This window comes from Phoca vitulina, unplaced genomic scaffold (assembly GCF_004348235.1).
Source record: "Phoca vitulina isolate PV1807 unplaced genomic scaffold, GSC_HSeal_1.0 scaffold52, whole genome shotgun sequence".
In the NCBI taxonomy this organism is placed as follows: domain Eukaryota; kingdom Metazoa; phylum Chordata; class Mammalia; order Carnivora; family Phocidae; genus Phoca; species Phoca vitulina.
In genome coordinates, this window is record NW_022589755.1 from 7221318 (window position 1) to 7244116 (window position 22799).

Below are 22799 nucleotides of genomic sequence, written 5' to 3' on the forward strand. Positions count from 1 at the left end.
GAGGGGATTGGAGCCTTTGGCCCAGTCTGGGAGTAGGACTCGGTGCCCATCTCCATGGAGACCAGGCAGGGAGGGGCCCTTCCCTCGCGGAGTCCAGCTCTTACCTGCAGGCGCCCTCTAGCGTGCTAGTGGAATTTGCGCTGTTGGACCCTTGGCGGGCCCCCTATGACCAAAGTCCCACCCCCTTAATCCGGGTGACAGGTGTTTCCACGCCTTTTCCCTCCCCCGGATTAGCCACACCTGCTGCTCCTGGCTAGGGATGGTGGGTGGGGTGTGGACAGTGGTGGGGGAGGGATCCTTGGGAACAGGTGAGTTGCTCCCCTTTTTCCCTCTTGAGTCTGGCAGGCCATTGGGCCTTGGGCCCGTAACCCGATGAGTGTGTTCCCTGGGTTGGGGCCTTCGTGTACCTGCGAAAGGCACCTGCCTTGTGGGCCCTCCTCTGTTTGCACAAGGGGCTGGGTTCCCCGGATCCCAGGCTAAAACCTGATGAATGAGGCCAGACGGCAGGAAGAACAGCAGAAATCAAAGCAGGAGGTCTCCAGACCCCTATTCCGACCTCCAAAAAGGCAAGACGAGGGAAAGGGGATGGGGGTCTGGACAAGTTGGGGGAGCTGGATGGGGTGAGAGGGAGCCCCGGTTTTATTCCTCTTCTCTTTGTAGGCCTTGTCGCTGTGGTGTGGAGAAAGGAAGCTGTCTGGGTGTGCGATTGGAAGGAAGGGCTGCTGGTTTGCAGGGATCAGGGGTCCATAGGCCAGAGGTTGGGTCAGGAGCCTCAAAGGGTGCTCCTTGGCCAGGAGTAGGTGGATGGATGGTCAGCTAGCAGGAGATCGTGGGATGGCCAGGGATCAGCATAGATGAGAGGGCAGCCCAAGACCATTCTGGCTAGGAGACAGTCCAGGGCAGCCAGTCCAAGGAACAGTGGCTAGTCAGGCCCTCCATCTCGGTGGGCTGCTGAGGTCATGGGCCGGTTCCCTGGTGATGCAAGCCCCTGTGGAGTGTATCCTCCACTATAGCTAAGCCCAAGTGGGTGTGACACCCCAGGGGCAGAGTCCCCAAGCGACAGAGACTGAGATCTCATTCCCTGGCTGGGGAAGGGTGATGCCCAGACTTCGGGCTGGAGCCCATTCTTCCCAAACTGAGAGAGCAGGTCCAAAGGCGAGGTGCCTGGGATGGTCAGTCAGTGAGAGCCGGTGAGCCAGCCACCTGTCGGCAGGAAAAACATTCCCCTGGACACGGCGGGGTGCTCCACCGGGTGGCCAGATGCCGACCTTGTTAGCTGGAAGCAGTTGATGTCTGCCAAATAATCAAAAAGCCGGCCGGAGAGGGTCAGTTAGATGTGCTATCGGTCAGGAGCAAATAGCCCACTTTAGCTTTAGTTAGGGACAGTCGGGTGGTAGGAGACAGGCAGACAGCCTGTGGCTGTTACCTGGGAGATGGTTGGCCGGTCAGCCGGACCTCTGGCCAGGCCAGCTGGGCCTTCAGCCTGACCGAGACCGAACCAGCGACAGGGTCCGTTGGGGCCGCCAGGGGCCAGGAGGCTGGAAATTGAAGTGCACAGAGGAGCAGCTGATGGGTCACACAGCCGGGGACGGGGTCGGGGGGTCAGCCTGACACACACGCAGGACCGCCCGCGACAGCCGGCCGGAAGTTCAGATGACCAGCCTGTCACCGTGGTGGCTGGAGGCAGGCGGCTGGTCCGTCTGAGCAGCCCATGCCCTGGACAGTGTGATTGTCAGGACAGGGAGCCAGGGACCCAGGGACCTTCACGGAGCGGCCCTGGAAGCCTCGGCCGGCCGCAGAGAGTCTGCCTGGCAGGAGACCCCCAGATGGTCAGGCCCCCAGAGACGGCCGCATCCTCAGACACCCAGCCTGACGGTCCTCCCACCTGAGCTGCCCAATGGCAGCCTCCCAGCTGGCGGCGCTGGAAGGAGAGGAGTCGGGGGCCGGGGGGCTGCCCTTGACCGAGGCCAGCCCCGGCTTCCTGTATTCCGAGGGCCAGCGGCTGGCGCTGGAGGCTCTGCTGAGCAAGGGCGCCGAGGCGTTCGAGGCCTGCGTGCAGCGCGAGGGCCTGCGGCCCTTCCTGAGCGCGGAAGAGCTCCGGAGCCTGGCGGCGGCGGCTGAGGACTGGACCGCATCCAAGCAGCCGCCCAGCAGGGCAGCAGAGGGAGCCCCTGCCACCGATCGGGCCTCGGGCAGCCTGACTTACTGGCCTGGACGGTCCGACGAGCTGGCGCCCACGCTGCGGCTGGGCTGGCCAGAGGACCCAACCTGGAAGGGAGTCACCCGGGCGCAGCTGTACACCCAGCCCCCCGACGAGGGTCACCCGCCCCTCAAGGAGCTGGTGCGCCAGGAAATCCAGGCCGCCTGCAAGGTGGGGGTCTCAGGGGGGCCTGGTGTCCACTCCCCAGACCCAGACATCCTCACAAGCCAGCTCCCGGACCTGGGAGTGGCGCATCCCCTGGGGCCCGGGTGTCTCACCCATGCCCTCCTGGGACTCCTGAGTCCACATCTCGCAGCCCTCAGGACCCAGCGGTCCACATCCCCCAGACCTCATCCTCACCCTCTCTCCAAGGCCTGGGTCCCCCTGGGCATCTATGCCCCTTGGACCTAATTATGACTCCTTGGTCTCAGTCATCTATCGCACCGCACCCCACCCCACTCCTAGGGTAGGTGTCTCCATCCTCCCTCCCACGGAGGGCCCAGGTGTCTCCCCTACAGCCCCCTGGCTAGCATGTTCTTTATCTGACGGCTTTACGCCTGCCAGCTCCCATGCTAAGTGCTTACACGGGTTAACATTTTTTTTTTTTTTTTTTTTTTAAAGATTTTATTTATTTATTTGACAGAGAGAGACACAGCGAGAGCAGGAACACAAGCAGGGGGAGTGGGAGAGGGAGAAGCAGGCTCCCCGCAGAGCAGGGAGCCCGATGTGGGACTCGATCCCAGGACCCTGGGATCATGACCTGAGCCGAAGGCAGACGCCCAACGACTGAGCCACCCAGGCGCCCACACGGGTTAACATTTATAATTGCCAGGAGGGTCCTGGGAGGTTGGGACTTATTATACCGAGTGAGGAGAGATGGGGAAACTGAGGCACGGGAGGTTAAGTCTCTCACCGGTAAGTGACCGAGTGGGGATTTGAACCAGGGCTGTCTGGCCAGTGGGTCAGGAGTCATCTCTGCTACATGTTTCTGCCTGCAAGATCCAGGCCTTCAGCAGCTCCCCCAGTCCCCAGAGCTCCCGCTGCATGACCAAGCAGATCATCCTGCCGCCCGCCCCCGCCCCCCGGTATCCAGGGCACCTCCAAGGACCCAGCCTGCTGAGCCCTGGAGCAGGGCCACCATGCAGTGTCACAGCGCACGGGACACTGTTCGCCATTGCAGATGTGATTATGATGAGTTTTCCAGCAGTAGAGGCCTTGGTCTCCAGGAAGGGCGGTTTTTTCCTCATTCACATGTAGGTGCTGTATGCGCAGCAGTGCATGTCTGGGGGTCTCTCCCGCAGCCCCCTTGAACGACTCGTCGAGGCCGGGCCTTTAAACTCCCACCCCCAGGGCCCCAGCCCCTGACTGTCCCTGAAGCTCCAGGCTCCATCCACAGCCCCTCTCCCCACTCCCCAGCTAGTGGCCGTGGTCATGGACATCTTCACTGACCCAGACCTGCTTTTGGACCTGGTCGACGCCGCGACACACCGCTGGGTGCCTGTCTACCTGCTCCTGGACCACCAGCAGCTGCCTGCCTTCCTGACGCTGGCCCAGCAGCTGCGGGTGAACCCCTGGGCCACCGAGGTAGGAGCCTGGCGGGCGGGACCCGAGTCCTCATTCTCCTGGCGCTGGGACCAGCGGGGGGCAGACCCCTCCACAGCGTCCTAGCTCATCGAGGTGGATGCCAGCTGAGAGGGTCCTCTGACATCCGATGCCCATGGCACTGGGGGAGTTAGAGGTGGGCCTTCCCACGGGGTCCCTCTGAGTTAAGGCTATCTCCAAGAGACCCCCGAAGCCCAATGTTGGTAGCTCTGGAGAAGCTGGGACAGACTTTTCTACAGAGCCTTGGGCCCTCTGGGTCCTAACCAGCCTGGAGGGATCCCCCCCCCACCAAGCCCCGGGCAGTGAGTGGAGGTGTGCGGGGTGGGCCCGAGCTAGGGTGTGCCCCCTCTACTCCAGAACCTAGATATCCGTGTTGTGCGGGGCTGCAGTTTCCAGAGCCGATGGCGACGGCAGGTGAGCGGCAGCGTGCGGGAGAAGTTTGTGCTGCTGGATGGCCATAGGGTCATCTCCGGATCCTACAGGTGCGGCTGCCCCCTCCCCCACCACGCGGTGTCCTGTCCCCAACTCTCAGTAGAGCAGTCGGCGTCCCTTTTTACCAGCCTCTCTTTCCTGGTCTGTGAAATGGGTCTAAACACCCTCACTGGTAGAGGAGGTACCGAGGGGCAGAGCCCCTTGTTTGGGGACGAGCCAGGCCTGCCCGGGGGCCAGCTTAGTGGCCTGGGCGGGGGTCATCTCTTCGACCCTGTGTCTCCTCATCTGGGAAACAGGGCCCACAGTTTGTGTGTGGGTTTCAAAACCAGGACGACCTGGACTGGAGTCCTAGCCCTGCCTTGAGTTAACTCCACCTTTCTAAGCATCTATAAAGAAATAAGAGTTGGTATGCAAAGGACCTGGTCCTCGGACTGGCTCGAGTCCCTCCTCTCCTGTCCTTGGGGTCTGACCCACCCTGGATCCTGGCTCCTCGACTTCTCAGCTCTGTGACACACTGGGCCAGTGCCTCCCCTGCTCTGTACCTCAGTTTCCCCATCTGGAAAGGGTGAATTACTAACAGACCTGCCTCATAGGGTCATAGCGTGGGAGGGTGCGGGGCAGGCACACAGACTCCCGGGTTAGGTGGCCCGGCTACAGGCTTGTGACTTTGGGCAGCTGAATTCACCTCTCTGTGCTTCCCTTCCTCCTCTACAGAACGGGATGATCCGGTTAGTGCCTCTAGAGCAGGGTTTCTCGACAGAGGTGCTACTCACATTTGGGGCCGGATGGTTCTGTGCTGGGGGGGCTTCTTTGGGCATCTTAGGAGGCTGCACCGAATCTCTGGTCTCTCCACCCTGTTTGATGTCAGGAGCAACCCCCCCTTCCCCTATTAGGACAACCAAAAGTGTCTCCAGACATTGCCAACTGTCCCCTGGGGGTGGGGGGCGGACGTGCCCAGTGGATTACCAGCGCTCTCCACTGGCGGTTTTCAATCTTGGGCTTGCCTGCGTCCGAATCACCTGGAGGACTCCTTAAAAACACAGATTTCGGGCGCCTCCTCTCCCCCCCCCCCACTGCTCCCACTCAGCCAGCTGGGGATGGGGCCTGAGAATTGGCATTTCTAGCTAGCTCCTGGCCGATGCCGGTGCTGCCAGTCCGGGGACCACACTTGGGAGAACCGCTACCGTGGAGACTGGGGCTGTCTTGGAGCGCGTCTACCGTCCCTCCCGGCTTTGTTTGGGGGTTCAGCGAGATCAAGGTGCCCTGGCACGTAACAGAAGCAGCGCTCCGTAAACGTTAGCTGTCGTTTATTGTCGTCATTGTTCATTTTAACCATATTTCATCGACTCTAAGGTGCCACCGACAAAAAGAAGCATCCTGATAGACATGTGAAAAGATATGCGTCTTAGAACCCATGAAATACAGTAGAGGGGTCCAGCCAAACCCACCGAGCTTGGCTCCCCACCACTGAGTCAGGCCTGAGGATGCTTCGCCGAGCCCTGGGCTCCAGGGGGACAGCCCTGGAATGGAGGAAGCCGGGGCCACACGAGGTTGTCCAGGGCCTCTGGCCATTTAATGGGGGGGAGGGGGTGGAGGCGGGGGGCTCGGGGCACGCGGAGCCAGGACACCAGTCCCGGGCCCTGCCCTTCGGGTTGGTCACAGCAGATATGGGAGCAGCTGCAGCATGCCCAGTGCCAGGCCGGCGGCGACCCCTTCCATCTGGCTGCCCGCGGGATTGGGGGCCCCGTTACACATGTAGCCGTAGCAGCAGGTGGAGGTGAGCGTGTAGGTGACGCCCATGTAGGTGACCAGCTCCTCGTGGCCGCAGGACGTGGACACCAGGCAGCCTTTGTTGAGGACAGGGCCGAGGCCTGGGGCCACCCCTTGGCCCGTGAAGCAATCCTCATCGTCGCCACAGTGCATGTGGATGCCCGGGCACTGCTTGGAGTCGGTCAGCTCACAGAACACGCAGTCCTTCTTGCCCGTGGCACCCGGGGGCAGAGCCATTACCAGAAGCAACAGCCAGCCGAGGACCATGGTGGCCTGGCGGCGGGGACGGTGCCCAAGCCAGGCCGTGGGCTTCCTGGGCCTCCCGGAACTGCTGAATGACGCTCCTGAGGCCCGCGAGACTTTTGCCCCTGGTCTGGGCCTCCCAGGGTCAGCGCTCGGACGGTCCTCGGTTCCCAACGCTCCGCGTCCCTCGCGGGAGCTCCGTGCACTCTTTGTGGAGCGGAATGGGGTGACCTCACAGACCCCTCGGGGCTCCCACTGGCCGCTCCAGGGGTGAGGTCACAGGTGGGGGGGAGGGGTGTCACAATCTGCGGGCAGACGGGCCCGCCAGCCTGCCAGGGGGCGAGGACGCTGCCACCCCGCCAAGGTAAGGACGCTTGGACCAACACTCACCATCCTGGTGGCTGATGCATCAGTTCTCCGGGCGCTGGGCCCATTTTTCAGATGGGCAAACCAAGGCTCAGGAAGGGAAGGTGACGTGGCCAAGGTCCCCAGAGCCAGGATGAGAGCCCAGGTTCATTTAATTCCCAAGAGCACCTGCTGTGTGCCCAGACCTTAAAGCTAGATGCTTTAAATACCAGCACTGTGACGACAGGACCGTAGGGGACCTGCTCTGCACAGACAGCTGGGCGCGGGCCGGGCGCCATGCAGGCAGCTCAACCCTTTGTCCTCTCTTTCCAATCTTCCTCCATCTTAGCTCCGTATCGCAGATGAGCAAACTGAGGCTCGGAGCAAGCACACCCAGGGCCCGCCACACGGCAAGGGTTTAATAAATGGCAGTCATTACATAGGAAGCAGCTGAGTCTTAAGACAGGCCTTGTGGGAGTCAGAAGACTAATCCCACCTCTTTTCAGAGAGGGAAACTGAGGCACTGACGCCTCCTTTGCTGGGGATGGGGCAGCGTCCCGGTGTAAGCTCAGGCCGGCTTCCAGATGATAATTTAAGTATCTTAACTCTTGTTGTCACATCAGCCCTCGGGTAGGTACCTAGGTGGTTCTCATTCTACAGAGGGGGATGTTGAAGCCAGAGAGGTTGCAGGACCTGCCCGAGGTCACACAGCCTGCCCTGGGACCAGGTGGGGACCGGTAATGGGGTCCAGGCCGGGTTCCCTGGGGCGGCACGGAGATCCTGACCCCTCACTGCGTGCCCCTCAGCTTCACGTGGAGCGACTCTCGCCTGCACCGCGGTCTGGTGACCCTGCTGACCGGCGAGATTGCCGATGCCTTCAGCCGAGAGTTCCGGACACTGTACGCGGCCTCCTGGCCGCTCCCGTCCGCGCCCACCCGGGGCCCCTTCGTCAGCACCGTGGGGGGGGCTGCAGCTGGCTCACAACCCCCACCGCGTGGCCCGCCGCTGCTCTGTGGCCCCCATGTCACCGCCGCCACCCGACGGCCCACTGGCCCGACGCTTGGCTGCCTGCCGGGTCTTTGAGGGGGACAGGCAGGAGACCCCGGCCGCCCCAGGGCCGGCGCTGAGCGACATCCTGAGGAGTGTCCAGCGCGCCCGGACTCCCAGCGGCACCCCGGCCCGGCCCAGCCGCTCCCTGTGGGACCTGAGCCGCCTGTCCCAGCTGTCCGGCTCCAGCGACGGTGACAGTGAGGTGAGAGCTGGTGGCTGGCCTCGGAGAAACAAGAGGAAGAGGATGGGGCAGCTGAGGGCCTACTATGTGCCTGGCCCCGGGCCGGGGCTGGGGGTGGAGGTGGGGTAAGCAAAAGCGCCCACCTGAGTTCATGATCCCAGCCACCATTTCCTATAGTCCTACTGCGTGCTGGGCAGGGGAGTGCTGGGTGGCTGGGGGCAGGGACCCCGAGAGCCACCCTGGGTGCAAATCCTGGCATGACCCACTAATGGGGAGAGCCGGGCAGACATCTGCCTTCTCTGAACCCTCCGTGTTCTCATCTAGCGAATGGGTGCAGCAGTTGTCCCCAGTCTCAGTTTGGTGGGAAGGAGGAGTCAGTGAGGGGAGGATGAACTAACTAGAACATTAAGCATTACAATAAATCCCCACGGTGGAATTTATTTGTATTTCTTTCGCGAGATCCTCATCCCAGGTCAGTGAGGTAATTCTCTTCTCACGCTCGTGGTCACAGATGGGAAAGCTGAGGCTCGGAGAGGTCAAGTAACTTGCCCAAGGTCAAAACCACCATCTCTTGTGGGCACCGTGCCACATGCCAGGGGCTCTCACAGAGGTGGTTGAATTGGATCTTTGCCACAACCCTCTGAGGTAGCTGTTATTACGAGCCTCCGCCCACCCGTTTCACAGATTAGGAAACTGAGGCACGAGGGAGAGATCGGAACTCGGCCCTGGTGGCCTCGCCGGTGCAGCTTTTAAATGCTCTGCCCCTGGCTTCCCGGATTCGAGCATCGTCGGGGTGTTGCGGAGGGGGTTTGGCGAGCTCCAAGGGGTCTCTGTGCCCCTCCCCTTGGCTGCTGAGATGCTGGGGTTCCCATGGAGCCCACCCTAATTCTCTGGGACCCTGGGCGGAGCCTCCGTGCCCTCAGCTGTAAAGTGGGCTGTCGACAGGGTGAGAGCAGAGCCATGTGGGACAAGCAGGCGGCCTCGCCCTGCGTGCCGGCAGACCTGGGGTACAGGTTCTCTGTGACCTGTGCCCCTCTCGGGCTCAGTTTCCCCATCTGCGACGTGGGACCTAGTGGGGACCTTTTCCGAGGGTGAGGGAGAAATGTCCCAGGAATCGCCGCCTTAGTTCCAGTCCAGGGGAGAAGGGGGATGGGCAGCGCAGGGGCAAGGTCCTCTCGCCTCCACCCAGTCCTGAGCCGCCCTCACCCACCATCACCTCCCTTGGCAAATATTTGCTCCCCCCAGGCAGTTGCTGACAGCTTCCTGTTCCTCCCCAACTGCAAAGCTGCAGGGGGGAACACAGCAGCTGGCCCTCTGAGGGTCTGGGGGCCCCAGGCCTCCCGGATCACTTCCCTTCCCCATTCTGGAGGCTCAGGGGACTTCTCACCTCCCCTGAGAGTCTCATACACACACACACACACACACACACACACACACACACACACACACCCTTCCCGGACTCAGTCCCCCGAGCCTTCTCTCACCTCCCTCTCTTTCCCTCCACAGCTCAAGAAGTCCTGGGGCTCCAAGGACACCCCAGCCAAGGCCCTGATGAGGCAGCGGGGCACCGGAGGGGCTCCCAGGGGTGAGACAGAAGCCGGTCCTCTGAGCCGGTCCCAGCCCCGGGGCGGCCCCCTGCCCCTCCTCCCTGCACGCCGCCTCCGCTATCTGTCCCCGACCAGAAGGAGGTTTGGTGAAGATGCTGCCTCCAAACTCCTGGGACCCCGAGGCTTCCAGCAGCCAGACCGGGCTGCCCAGGCAGGACTCAAGGGGCGACCGTGACAGGAGCCAAAGCTGCATGGGGCCGGCCTCTCGACCGGCAGCTCCAAGCCCCCTGCCTCCGAGTCGAGGCGTGGACAAGGCTTCTGGCCTGGGTGTCTGTCTGGGAATCGGAAGGGATTTTTTTCTCTTTGTTCTAGAACCTGGGCAAGCCCAGTGCTCACTCTAGAGGCCAGTGTCACAGTTTAGGAAATGGGCAGAAAGTCTCGAGTAGCTGGGATCCTAGAACAGCGCATATCCTACTTCTCTGCGGACTGGCCTGGCTGAATGGCCCCGGTGCTGGAATTGTGTGGGGTGAAGGTGGGGAGTCCGTGGGACAAAGTGGGGCAGCTTCTGGTACCCACCACGCTCAGGAGCTGTGGGTAAACAGCTTGGCAAGGGAGAGGACAGAATCCAATCGAGGGAGTGGGGCTGAATAATGAGGGCCTGGAAATTGGTGGGGGTCAGGGCCAGGGGGGCTGGGACTGTTTTGCGGGTGCTAAGCGCTGAGTTGCTGGGGGCTCCCTTTACCTCTGCTCAGAATAAAGCTGCTTGATGCCAGAATCTTGCAGTTCCACAGTCTGGCAGAAGACCCAGGAATGCAGTTCTGGCCCCCTCCACCCTCACACCCAGGAGGGCCTCGCCGCAGCGCCCCGGCCCTGAGGGGAGGCAGGTGCTCAGCGCTTGCCTCCCCGCAGCACCTTCGCCTCCGGCGGGGGCTTCTGAGTCACCGACCCCACTGGCGTGTCGGGTGGGGAAGAAGACCTCGTCTTCTCCGGGGGCCCTGGGTGCGCGGCGCGTCCCCACCCCAGCCTCCGCCTCCCTCGCGCGCCCCCTGCCGGCCGCCCGCGGCAAGCCACCTCCAGAGCGCAGCGAGAGCCGGGGCAGGAGCGCAGCGTTTATTCTCAGAGTCACGGGTTGGGGGGCTCGGAGGCCTCGGGGGGGCTGGGGCTGGGATCGGGGTCCGGGCTGGCGTCCTCGGGGACGTCCCAGGGGAAGGTGGGCAGCCCCCGCATCTGCTCGCGGTAGACACGGTCGAAGGCTTCGCTCTGCGCCACCGTGAAGTGGTTCTTCCAGTCACCGCACACGCCTGGAAGGGAGGGAGGGACGACGAGGTGAGGAGCGTGGGAACCTTCCCCGCCCCCAACATGCCAGCACCCCCTTTCCCACCTGCGGGCCTTTGCCAGAACCACCTCCCCACCCCTCTTCGTCTCCATGCTGCCCTTTTACCTCCTACGGTGGCCGCCTCTGTCCCCAGTCACCTGGCCAGACCCCTGGGCACCCTTTTGCGCCCTCCCGCCCTTGGCTCCCCCCATCCTACCTGTCCGTCCAGTAGACCTGTTGTCTTCCTCTATTTTACCCCGACCCCTGAAATCTCTCTTCCTGGAACATCCGCCTCCCCATCCAGCATTCCTGCCCGTGTGACCGTGTCACTGTGACCCGTCCCTCACCTCCCTGGCTGGAACAGGGCTTCCTCACCCCAGGGCTCCTGCAACACGCTACCTCCATTATGGCTCTGACAGTGTGAATGAATGCTTTCCCACACTCGGTGCCAGGGGACCGGCCAAAGGGCTACCCTGGAGTCGTGGGGTTCACTCTTTAACCCTCGCAGCAACCGAGCAGGTAAGGGGTGTGAACTCTGCCCCTTCCATGTGCCCAGGCAGGTGCGGGGATCCCGCCGAGCCTCACGTTTCTCACTGTCATGGGGCATTAACCTGGAATCCTGGGGCCAATGTCATTCGGATCGTGGCATTTTGAATCTTAGCAAGTGTACACCCCACATATTACATGACGCCCCTCGTGAGATCTGGGACGGCTCCCTGTGGGAGGCTGAATAATCACCTCCTCCCTCCAGATGTCAACCTGTCCTAGTCTTTGGAACCTATGCCTAGGTGACCTTACATGGCAAAAGGGAGTTTGCAGATGTCATTGTTAAAGACCTGGAGATGGGGAGAGGATCCTGGATTATCCTGGTGGCCCCCATTTAGCCACGAGGGTCTTGATAAGAGGAGGTGGGAGGGTCAGAGTCAGAGATCAGAAGATGCTCTGCTGCTGCTTTCAAGATGAATGGGGGCCACAAGCCAAGCAACGCACATGGGGCTAGAGACTGAAAAGGCAAAGAATGGATTCTCCCCCTAGAGCCTCAGAAGGAACAATCCCTTGGACACTTTGGTTTTAACCCAGTGACACTGATTTTGGACTTCTGACCCCAGAACCGTAAGAGAATAAACGTGGCTTGTGTGAAGCCGCTAAATTTGTGGTATTTTAGCAGGAATACGAAGCAGCGCACTCCCACCCTCACCCCGTAATCCAACACTTGAATATTTCTGGGGTGAACCCTTCATGCTCAGAAAGATTCGCGAAGGGCGCCTGGGTGGGTCAGTCGGTTAAGCGTCTGCCTTCGGCTCAGGTCATGATCCCAGGGTCCTGGGATCGAGTCCCGCATCGGGCTCCCTGCTCAGCGGGGAGCCTGCTTCTCCCTCTGCCTCTCTTTCTCTCTCTCTGTTTGTCTCTTACGAATAAATAAATAAAATCTTAAAAAAATAAAAAAAAGAAAGATTCGCGAAGACACCATAGAGCCTCACAGAGTGTGCCCGGCCCCAGGCTCAGCCCTGTGGGGGGGGGGGGGGTCGGTCCTGGGTCCACAGTGACGCTGGGAAGGCAGTTCTGTTTGGAGCAACCCCATGTTTCAGCCGGGAAAACTGAGGCCCAGAGAGGTTACATGACTGGCTCAGGTCACACAGCCAGCTGTGGCACCCCAGAGCCCCCGCACCTTTCCGGAGGAAGGCACCGTGGCGCTGGTCCAGCAGGCTGGGAGGCAGCAGCGTGAAGTTGGACATGGCGTTGGCCTTCATAGCGCCGAAAGCTGAGTGCGCCACCACGGAGCCCAGTGCCTCCTCACCCAGCGGCCGACCCAGGAATTGGCAGACGCGCTGCACAGAGCCGTGGAGATCCTGCAGGCAGGGGAGAGGGGTCAGGGGGGCCAGGCGGAGGGAGGTGGGACCCCAGGCAAGGAAGGAGCACCAACCAGACCCCGAATCTGGACGTCTGGAGTCCCGACCAGACCTGTCTGGGTGACTCTGCTTCTTTGCCTCAGTTTTCCCACCTCCGAGCTGAGGGATTGGGCTATGGCTTCTGAGTTTTCACAGTTTGGGGTTTTGGAGGGTTCTGCGGGCAGGAGGGAAGGGGCGGAGGCGGGGCGGAGGTCACAGCAGGGAGCAGAGGTTACTCAGGCACCTTATACAGAATCACCCTCACTCGGGTTAGAAGGGGGAGTCAGCCTGTCTGTGCCCCAAATCTGCACCCCTCCCTGGTCCCCATCCCGGAACGGCGACCTCCTTGAGCCAGTCCCAGGCCAGACTCCCAGCCTGGCCTCACTCCTCTGTCTCCCTCTGCCCCCACACCCCTGTCAGTCTGTCTCTGCTCATCTCCTCTGGGCTTTCAGCCCTAGCACTGGTCAGGCCTTGTCCTCTCCCTATGGACTCCTCACCCCAGCCTCCTCCCCAGCCTCCTCCCTGCCTCCCTGCCTCTAGGCCCCCACACCCAGAGCTGCTCCCAGCCCTCCTATGGCTCCCTGGTGCCCAGGAACAGGAGTCCTGGCCACCCCCCAGGCCTGGCTTTCAAGGAGAGAAGTGGTCTGGCCTCCCCCATCCTATCTTTCCAGAACTTACCATTCCCTGCAATTTCCTCCCTGCAGCCTCGGCATGGAGCTGCCAAGAATGCCCCGTGCCACCCTCCTCCACCTGGCAAACCTCCCCATCCAGATGCAGCTCAAATATCCACCCCCTCCTGACAACGACAGTTCAAGTCACTGGGGATTGAACACCCCCTGTGTACCAAGCTCTGGTCCAAGCCCCTCATGTATATTTGTGGCAAGCGTGCCAATAGCCCTGCAGAGAGGTGTCCTTACCCCAATCGGTAAAAGGAGGCTCAGAGAGGGGAAGACACTTGTCCAGGGTCACACAGCTAGGGAGGAGCTCAGATTTAAGTGCCCGAAGCCCCACCCCTCCCCGCCCCCTCCTATCTTGCTGCCTTCCCTGAAATGCAATCCGCCTTCTGCTCAGCTCTACCAACCCCACGGCTCCGATTTTCCACGTCATTCCTGGTTTCATAACCCTCCATCCCTTTATCGTCTTGAACCACTGGCGTGTCCCAGAAATTCTAACATGTTGGCAGTTCCTCACACCCAGGGGCAGCCCAGAAGCTCTGTCAGGCTGCGTGGCCCAGTTTTTGGTTTGGAGAACAAAACTAGATGAAAAAAAAAAAAAAGTGGGGGTGGGGGGATGGTAATGCCGAGATCTTCTCTGGATCTTCCAACACCAAGAGATTTACCAGGGTGGGAAAAAAAAGAAACAAACAAAAAACTCAGGTAGGTTGTCAACTGTCTCTAGGTTCCAAACCCCCAGGCTCCTCCTCTCTAAAACGGGGGTAATGGGGCGCCTGGGTGGGTCAGTCGTTAAGCGTCTGCCTTTGGCTCAGGTCATGATCCCAGGTCCTGGGATCGAGCCCCGCATCTGGCTCCCTGCTCCGCGGTAAGCCTGCTTCTCCCTCTCCCACTCCTCTGCTTGTGTTCCTGCTCTCGCTATCTCTCTCTCTGTTAAATAAATAAATAAAATCTTTAAAAAAATAATAATAAAACGGGGGTAATAACAATATTGGGGTGAACCCTATAAAATGTGGCTCAATACTGGCAATTTTATGTGGTTCTCTCTAATAGGTAACTCACCTGCCCGTACCTGGTGAGGATTAAATGTGATGAACCATATGTGGTATTTGGTGCATGGCCTCTCTCACCCTCAGGGGATATTGGCTCCTATTGTCACTACTAATCCGATAGGCCCTTGCTCAGAACCTAATCACTTTTACTTTACACACTACATTAACACTGTGGCATACCTTGTCAGATGGGTAATAATATGCCAGCGCCAGCCACTGTGGTTCTCACAGCAATCCCATGAGCCTGCGTTTTCCCACCATTTTTTAAAGAATATTTTTATTTATTTATTTGACAGAGAGAGAGAGAATGAGCAGGGGGTAGGGGTGGAGGGAGAGGGAGAAGCTGACTCCTCTCGGGAGCAGGGAGCCTGATGCGGGGCTCGATCCCAGGACCCTGGGATCATGACCTGAGCCGAAGGCAGACGCTTAACTGCTTTACCAACTGAGCCACCCAGGCGCCCCCTTTCCCACCCATTTTAAGGATGAGATGTCTGAGGCTCTGAGAGACTTTAGGGGATTTTTTAAAGTAGGCTCCATGCTGGGCTCGAACTCACGACCCTGAGATCAAGACCCGAGCTGAGATTAAGAGTCAGATGCCCAACTAACTGAGCTACCCAGGCACCCCAACATTTTAGGGGATTTTAACTGCTTTATTGGACATAAAAATTCAGGTGTTTCCCACTCCAAAAAGTACTGACAGAAAGAATACAACACATACATGAAACACACAAGAAGGGAACATGTCTGGGGAGCTTAGTGAAGGGGCATATAATGGGAGCTTCTCAGGTACCCAGCCTCTGGGAACATCTTTGTTAAGAATCTAGAATGGGGCACCTGGGTGGCCCAGTCAGTTAAGCGTCTGCCTTCGGCTCAGGTCATGATCCCAGGGTTCTGGGATTGAGCCCCGCATTGGGCTCCCTGCTCAGTGGATAGTCTGCTTCTCCGTCTGCCCGCCGCCCCCCCATGCTCTCTCTCTCAAATAAAGAAATAAAATCTTTAAAAAAAAAAGTGTTTGCTAAAAAAGAAAAAAAGGATCTAGAATGGCTGGTTATGCTCACTGTGGGTTGTCCCTCTAGAAGCCCAGCATCCTCCTTACAGCCCAGCAAAGCAGTGGGCATTCTGCATGGCACCTTCTTCCAGGGAGCTCTCCCTGATTGCCCCAGCCAGAAGGCATTTTCCTCTCCCGGGTGCCTGCTCCAGGGACGTTTGATGGGGTCCAGACAGGATCCCCATCTAACTCCAAAGGCTGTTTCCTTCCACCGCTCCCCTCTGCCCTTCAGGTCACAGCCATCATTGAAGCTCACTTCCCACGTGCCGCAGTTTTGCATGACCTCATCTATCCTATCTCCTCTCCTGCTCAGGGCCCACCTGAGGGCTTCTACCTACCCAGAGACAAGCCAAGGTCCTCCCCATGCCTCCTATCCCCTCTCTGCCCACATTTCCCACCCCCACCCCGACTCAGTCGGCTCTGGCCACATGGGCTTCTTTGCTCCCCTAGGAACACATCAAGCATGCTCTCATCTCAGGGCCTTTGCACGGGCTTTCTGGAACACTTTCCCCCCAGATATCTCCAGGGCTCCTTCTTCTCCTTCAGATCTTTGCTTAAGTGTCATCTTCCCCCCAGAGGCCTCCCTGACCACCCTATTTAAAACTGCGCCCCCACACATTCCTTATCCTCAGCTTCTATTCGGCTTGCCTTTTCTCCTTCGCTCTGCTCTCCAGCTGCCATCTATTTCATTTCTTTGTCCATGCCCCTTCTGCGGCTCAGGGGCTCAGGACCCTGCTCCGTTCACCACTGCGCCCCCAGTACCTGGTGCATTAGGCAGCAGAGCAGGCCTCGCGGGAAGGGAAGCGGGTATGAGGAGGGGAGGAGTGGAGGACGCTGGGCCGGAGTGGGGTGGGGGTGGGGCGGGGGGGGGAATCACCTGCTGCAGCTCCTCATAGGTGATAAACAGGAAATTCTCTTTGCCCTGCATCCGAATCCAGCCCTTAATGTGGTCGAACCAGGAGCCAAACTGCACTGCGGGCGGAGGGGCAGGCGGATGAGGTCCGGGCAGCAAAACCACCTCCACTGGGGCTCGGGGCTCAGGGGGGGCCTCACTGGCCCCATGTGGCCCCGGGCCTGGCCCCTCAGAGCTGGACGCCTCTCCCAAACCCCCCACATCTGGCACCCTGAAAACCCCTGTCTCCGCATCTCTCTGTTTCTGTCCCTTTTCTGCATCTCTCTCTCTTTTTGTTTCTCTCTTCTCTGTCTCTCTGTATCTATGTGTCTGTCTGTCTGTTTCCTTCTCTCTATTCCCCTGTCTCCTTCACTGTGAGTAACGCCCTATATCTCTGCCTCTCTCTCCTTCGTACCCCTCCCCTGCCCCCTTCTTGGCTGGGTCCCCAAGGGGCTCCCCCATCTCACTTTGCCCCAGTTCCTCACCTTCGCCTTTGAGAAAGTTCTGCAGGAACTGGTCAGGCGTGCCGGGGTCCTTCAACTGCCCAGCAATCTTGGAGTAATGATAGAGCGAGACCACCACGTCCCGGGGGTTCCGGCCCATGTAGATCACCTGTGTGTGGATGTTGGGGAGGAGGCCAGAAGCTGTCAGACAGAGGCAGGACCCCAGCCCCGAAGACTGCATATCCCCAAGCCTTCTCTCTTCTGATCCCACAGCAGGAAGGACTCAGGGGACTGCCCCGCTAAGCTTAGATCAGTTCACGTCATCCCAGCGGATGGGGAGAGCTCCCTGCAACCACATTCCAGGAGGAGAGTGGGACTGTTCCTGGACTAGGCAGAGTGACAGTTTGGCTTCAGGGAATAAAGACTGGAGGAAGAAGGCATGGGGCTCAGGATGGAGGAGATCAGGGTGAGAGGTGTTGACCCTCCTTCCTATTCCCATAGCCAAGGCCTTAACTCATCTGTTCCTGTCTGGTCCTTCACCAGAGCCTCTTCCCCAGCCTCCTACCTTCCACATGGCCCCAGAAGGTCCTTCTATACCCAGAGCTGACCCTGCCTTCTTCGACTCTCCAGCACCCCAGGGAAGAGTCCCAGCCCCTGGGCCTGGCATTCAAGGCCCCGATCACCTGGCTCCACTCTGTTTACCTGCTTCATATTCCACAACCAAGCCCACTCCAGCCCCATTGGATATGTCCTTCCCTGGCAACTGTCTCCTTCCCCAAGACTATGGTCAGCCACTCACTTCCTTCGTGATCCCACCAGTCTCCTGGCTTTAATGACTCCATCCATCTCTGTATCGACCAGCCAGTTACAGATACGCATGTCCATCCCAGATCTGTCCTATCAAATCCCAATTCAGTTATCTCCCTGCCCACTGGCAACCCCCACCCAGACACCTATGGGCCATGACAGAGCTCCCACTTTCCCTGAACCTCCCCATCTCGCCGCCCCCCATCCCAGGTGACAGCAGCCTCATCCTCCCAGCAGCTAGAGCCAAACACCATGGAGTCACCCTTGATTCATCTGTCTGACACCCACACCCAATCTGTCAGTTAATCTGACTACTGGTTCCACCTTCAAAATACACCCCAAACCTAGCCTGCTTCCTTTACCTCCACAGCCACCACCCTGGTCTCGTCCACTGTCGCCTCCCACCTGGACTACCTGCCCTTACCCCCACGGTCTGTCCCCCACCTCGCGTCCAGAGGGCGCCTGTGGAAACCTAAGTCGGCTCCTATTTCTCTGCTCAGAGCCCTGCCCTGGCTCATGTCCCTCAGGGGACAAGCGAAGTTCCCACCATAGCCCACGCAGCCCTGCACAGTTGGGAGCCTGTTACCTCCCTGACCTCATCTCTACTCCTCTCCCCCTCGTTCAGTTGGCTCTGGCCACACAGGCTTCCTTGCCAGCCTCAGGCATGCCACACTCACCCCGGGGCCTTTGCACCTGCTCTTCCCTGTGCCTGGAATGTTCTTCCCCCAGACACCCCCACACTCTGCTCCTTTCTGATGTGAATTTACCACCTTGGCATATTAAAGAGCTTCCTTATCTCTTCTCTGCCTGTTACTCCTTAGAATGTGGGCTTACATTGCTATGTGCTTACTAGCTACTGTTCTAGATCAGGGCCAGGCACATAGTAGGTGTTCAGTAAATGTGCTGAACCCATCAGTCAGGGAGAGTCAGCTCTCCCCCACCCCAACACCCCTCCCGCCTCCTGCACCTTGGCCTTGGAGTTGAAGAAGGCTTTGGTGAAGAGCTGGATGGGGAGGTGGGAACTCATGAGGCGGGGGCTGGGCTGGTCCGAGAGGCTGAAGGCACCCATGATGGTCTCACACCAGGGTGCCCGCTTCCAGATGGGCACCGAGCGGATCCAGGATGGGTCCCCGTCCTTTAGGATTAAGCTGAGGATCTCAATCATCCAGTTGGTGCCTGTCAGGAGATATTGGGCAAATTAATCGAAGATGGGGTGGGGTGGAGGGGAGGCCAGAGAGAACCAAAGTCAGATTTCTCAGATTCCTCACAGCCGGCAAGCCAGCGGAGAAGCTAGGCCTGCTTATCATGATTTTCAGAGCAGGAACTCAAGGCTCAAAGAAACAAAGTCGGCGGCCAAGGTGGCGAAGCTAGGAAGTGGCCCGCGTGGCAGAGACTGGCTTGCTGTCCACCCAACCCCATTTCATCTCCCTACCAGGAATATGACGGGACCACATTTCCCTAGCCTCCCCTGCGGCTACACGTGGGGCCATGTGACCGAATTCTGGCCAAGTGAGTGCAGTGATATTCAGCCATTTCCAGGCCTGGCCCATAAACACCTCCTACGTGTCCCCCCCCCTTCCCTCTCCGCTGGCTGGATGCGGGGACGCCCCTGGAAACTGGGGCTCCCGGGGATGGCAGAGCCATAAGATGGAAAGAGCCAGAATGCCTGAGACTGCATGGATTTCCCCCCACGTCCCTCCACGCATCCTGCACCGACCGGAGTTTAAAGGAATGACAAATAAGCTTCTAGTAGGCTCCGTGGCTGGGATTCTGAGGCTTATGTGTGAGGCAGAAGCATTCCGCTAGTACATACAGGAAGCTGGAATTAAATCCAGACGTCTGGGCTTAAAAACCTCAGCTCCTTTCACTGCCCTTTCTCAGGAGTCACCCTTGATTTCTGGGGGAGTCACAAATGTCATGTAGCAGGAAGGGACCTTATCAATGACCCAGTTCTCAGGTCCGGATTCCAGGAGACTGTAGGCAAGTCAGATGAGAAATAATAATAATAATAATAATAATAATAATGTTAACAGTGACCTATTATTAGTATTATATTGCCCTGGATTCTCTGTTTTGTTTTTTTGTTTGTCTGTTTTTTTTTTTTTTTTTTTAAGATTTTATTTATTTATTTGACAGAAAGAAAGAGCACAAGCAGGGGGAGCTGCAGACACAGGCAGAGGGAGAAACAGGCTCCTCCACGAGCAGGGAGCCCCATGCGGGGCTCCTTGCGGGGCTCGATCTTAGGACCCCGGGATCATGACCTCGGCCGAAGGTAGAGGTTTCACCTTCACCGACTGAGCCACCCAGGCGCCCCTATTTTTAAGTCATCTCTGCGACCAAAGTGGGGCTCGAACCCACGACGCCCAGATCAAGAGTCTCACTCTCCACCAACTGAACCAGTCGGGCGCCCCTATATTGCCTTGGATTCTAACAATAACCCTGCCCCGGTTTTTTTTTTTTTTTTTTTTAAGATTTTATTTATTTGACAGAGAGAAAGACAGCCAGAGAGGGAACACAAGCAGGGGGAGTGGGAGAGGGAGAAGCAGGCTTCCCGCGGAGCAGGGAGCCCGATGCGGGGCTCGATCCCAGGACCCCGGGGTCATGACCTGACCCGAAGGCAGACGCCTAACGACTGAGCCACCCAGGCGTCCCCCTGCCCCGGTTCTTGATGCACTGCCTCTGCCCCCGAATCCGCTCTCCGGTGCCCTGTTCTGGGCGTTGGCAGCCGGACCCTGTGAACAGTTCTCCTCCGGCGCCTGGCGCAATGATAAGCTCCGCCAGTAGAGGGCGCCGGAGGAGCCTCGGGAGGATGGGCTTCTCTTCCCGGCTCTCGCCCGCTCCTCTCGCCCGCTGGCTCCGGTGATGGACCGCGGCCGGCAGTGTCGCGGCCCTGGACACCCAGCGACAGCGACACTTTCTGCCCCCCGCGGCCCCAGCAGATTTCCTTGGGCGCTCTGCTTTCCGCCCAGGGGGAGTGGCTGGCTGATCCCTGCATGGGCTCTTCCTGTATCCCCTGGGGTTCTCCTTACCCCCTTAGTGGTTTGATCCTCCGTGACTAGCTCACAAATTCTTTTCTAAAATACGCATAACGTAAAACTTACCGATGTAACCATTTTTAAAGGGTCCAGCTCAGTGGCATGAAATGCATTCAGGTTGTTGTGCAACCATCACCATCCGGCTCAAACCTGCTTTGAACGAAACCTGCTGCTCAGGGAAGAGGTTTCTACAGCTCTGATGAAGGGAAATTTGGCAATGGCCATCAAAATCGCATATTCACAGACCCTTTGGCCACGCAATTCCATACCTAGGAGTTTTTTCTACAGATCAAGGCATTAAGTGTGCAGGTGCTATATGCCCTGGAGGCAACATTGTATATAAAGTTTAAATCGTGTTCAAAGTTTACATTGTGTATAAAGTTTACATTGTGTTTAAAGGCAAAGGTTGAAAACTAGTAAATACTTAGCAGTCAGGAACTGTTTAAACAAGAATTCCTGTACATCCAATGTTATGGAATACTATGGAACCGTAAACAAACAAATAAACAAACAAAGAAGTTCTTTGTCTACAGTCCTAAGATGGGATGATGTCAAGATACAAAGAAAAAGAGGGGCGCCTGGGTGGCTCAGTCAGTTAAACGTCTGACTCTTGATTTTGGCTTAGATCATGATCTTGGGGACATGAGATCGAGCCCCACGTTGGGGGATTAAGATTCTCTCCCTCTCTCCCCTAAACAAATGCAAGGAAAAAGAAAGCAAAAATATACACAAAACCACGATACAGAATGGTGTGGGTAGTGTGTGAACTGTGGTGGGAAAAAGTGAAAATATATTTATGCACATTTCTGCTTGGACGTGCAAATTCTGGAAGGATACACAGGGACTCTTGGTGACTGCAGTAGGAGAGAGAGATCTTTCGGTGCAAACCCTTTGTACCTCTTGAGCTTCTGAACTATGAATTCATTACTTCTTAAGAAAAAAATCAGTACATTTCAAATTAAAGAAAGAAGCTGAACTAATTGGACGTCCATGGGCAAAGAACCTCACACTATACCTCATCCCATATACTAGAATTATCTTAAAATCAATGATAGATTTAAGTTTAAAATCTAAGATCATAAAACTTCTACAGGGAAACACAAAGGACGTTTTTACGACCTGGGGTTAAGCAAAGATTTCTTAGCTATGATATCAAAATCTGACCCATTAAAGAACACATTGACAAATTGGATTCCATCAAAATTAGATTTCTGCTTTGAGAAGACACTGGAGAGGTAAGTCACAGATGGAGAGAAAATATTTGCAAAAGGCGTATCTGATAAAGGGTTTGTACTCAGATTATATAAAGAATCTCGGGGTGGTTGGCTGACTCAGTTGGTAGAGCATCTGACTCTTGATCTCAGAGTCATGAGTTCAAGCCCCACGCTGGGCGTGGAGCCTAAAAAAAAAAAAAAAAAAGAGCTCTCTCGAAACTCAATAATGAGAAAACAAATGGTTTTGATTACAAAATGGGGGAAAGACTTGAACAGACACTTTATCAAAGAAGATACGTGATTGGCCAATGAGCCAATGGAAAGATGCTCCACATCATTAGCCACCAGGGAAATGCAAATTAAAACCACAGTGAGATAGCAATACATACCTGTTAGAATGGCTTAAAAACCAACCAAACAAACAAAAAACCCTGACAATCTCAAGTGTTGGCAAGGAACACTCGGTTGGCAAGCTCACCGATGTTGCTGGTGAGAATGCAAAATGGTAAAGCCATTTTGGAAAAAGAGCTTGGCAATTTCTCATAAAGTTAAGCAAACCTACTTCCTGTAGACTCTGCAATCTCACTTCTGAGTATTTATCCAAGAAAAATGAAAACATATTTCCATGCATGGACTTGAATGCAAAGCCGCATAACAGCTGCATTCATACCCATCCCAATCTGGACACAACCCAAACGTCCTTCAATAGATGAATGGATAAACCATGGTCCATCCATAGAAAAGAATACTCCCCGGCAGTAAAAAACAAAACAACAACAACAACAACAAAAACACAACAGTTTGGGTGAATCTAAAGTATATTACACTGAATGAAAGAAGTCAGTCTCAGGGGCGCCTGGGTGGCTCAGTCCATTAAGCGTCTGCCTTCGGCTCAGGTCATGATCCCAGCATCCTGGGATCGAGCCCCGCAATGGGTTCCCTGCTCGCGTAGGAAGCCTGCTTCTCCCTCTCCCCGCCTCTCTCTCTCTGTCAAATAAATAAATAAAATCTTTAAAAAAAATAAGTCAGTCTCAAAAGCTGCACATGGTATGGGTCCTTCTAT

General features: G+C 57.3%; 3 protein-coding genes across 3 annotated transcripts in view; 1 reads left to right on the top strand and 2 right to left on the bottom strand.

Annotated features, from left to right (window-relative positions):
• The first annotated feature begins 1897 nt into the window (after nt 1–1897).
• Nucleotides 1898–9605, top strand: FAM83E (family with sequence similarity 83 member E). Its single transcript, XM_032388970.1, is given in 6 exon segments — nt 1898–2371; nt 3617–3784; nt 4160–4284; nt 7399–7516; nt 7518–7844; nt 9330–9605. Coding segments are annotated over 6 exon segments (1488 nt in total).
• Nucleotides 5528–6443, bottom strand: SPACA4 (sperm acrosome associated 4). The gene has a single exon (XM_032388971.1). The coding sequence runs from the start codon at nt 6269–6271 to the stop codon at nt 5891–5893; it is 381 nt and encodes a 126-aa protein (XP_032244862.1). The 5' UTR covers nt 6272–6443; the 3' UTR covers nt 5528–5890.
• An 871-nt stretch (nt 9606–10476) lies between the features above and the next one.
• Nucleotides 10477–22799, bottom strand: part of SULT2B1 (sulfotransferase family 2B member 1) — a 32582-nt gene continuing 20259 nt past the window's right edge. The window contains exons 3-7 of the mRNA XM_032388733.1: nt 18455–18663; nt 16723–16849; nt 16223–16317; nt 12355–12535; nt 10477–10671 (exon numbers count right to left, since the gene is read on the bottom strand). Of these exons, the coding sequence (XP_032244624.1) occupies nt 10493–10671; nt 12355–12535; nt 16223–16317; nt 16723–16849; nt 18455–18663 (791 nt within the window). The 3' untranslated portion in view covers nt 10477–10492. The remainder of the gene's footprint in view (nt 10672–12354; nt 12536–16222; nt 16318–16722; nt 16850–18454; nt 18664–22799) is intronic.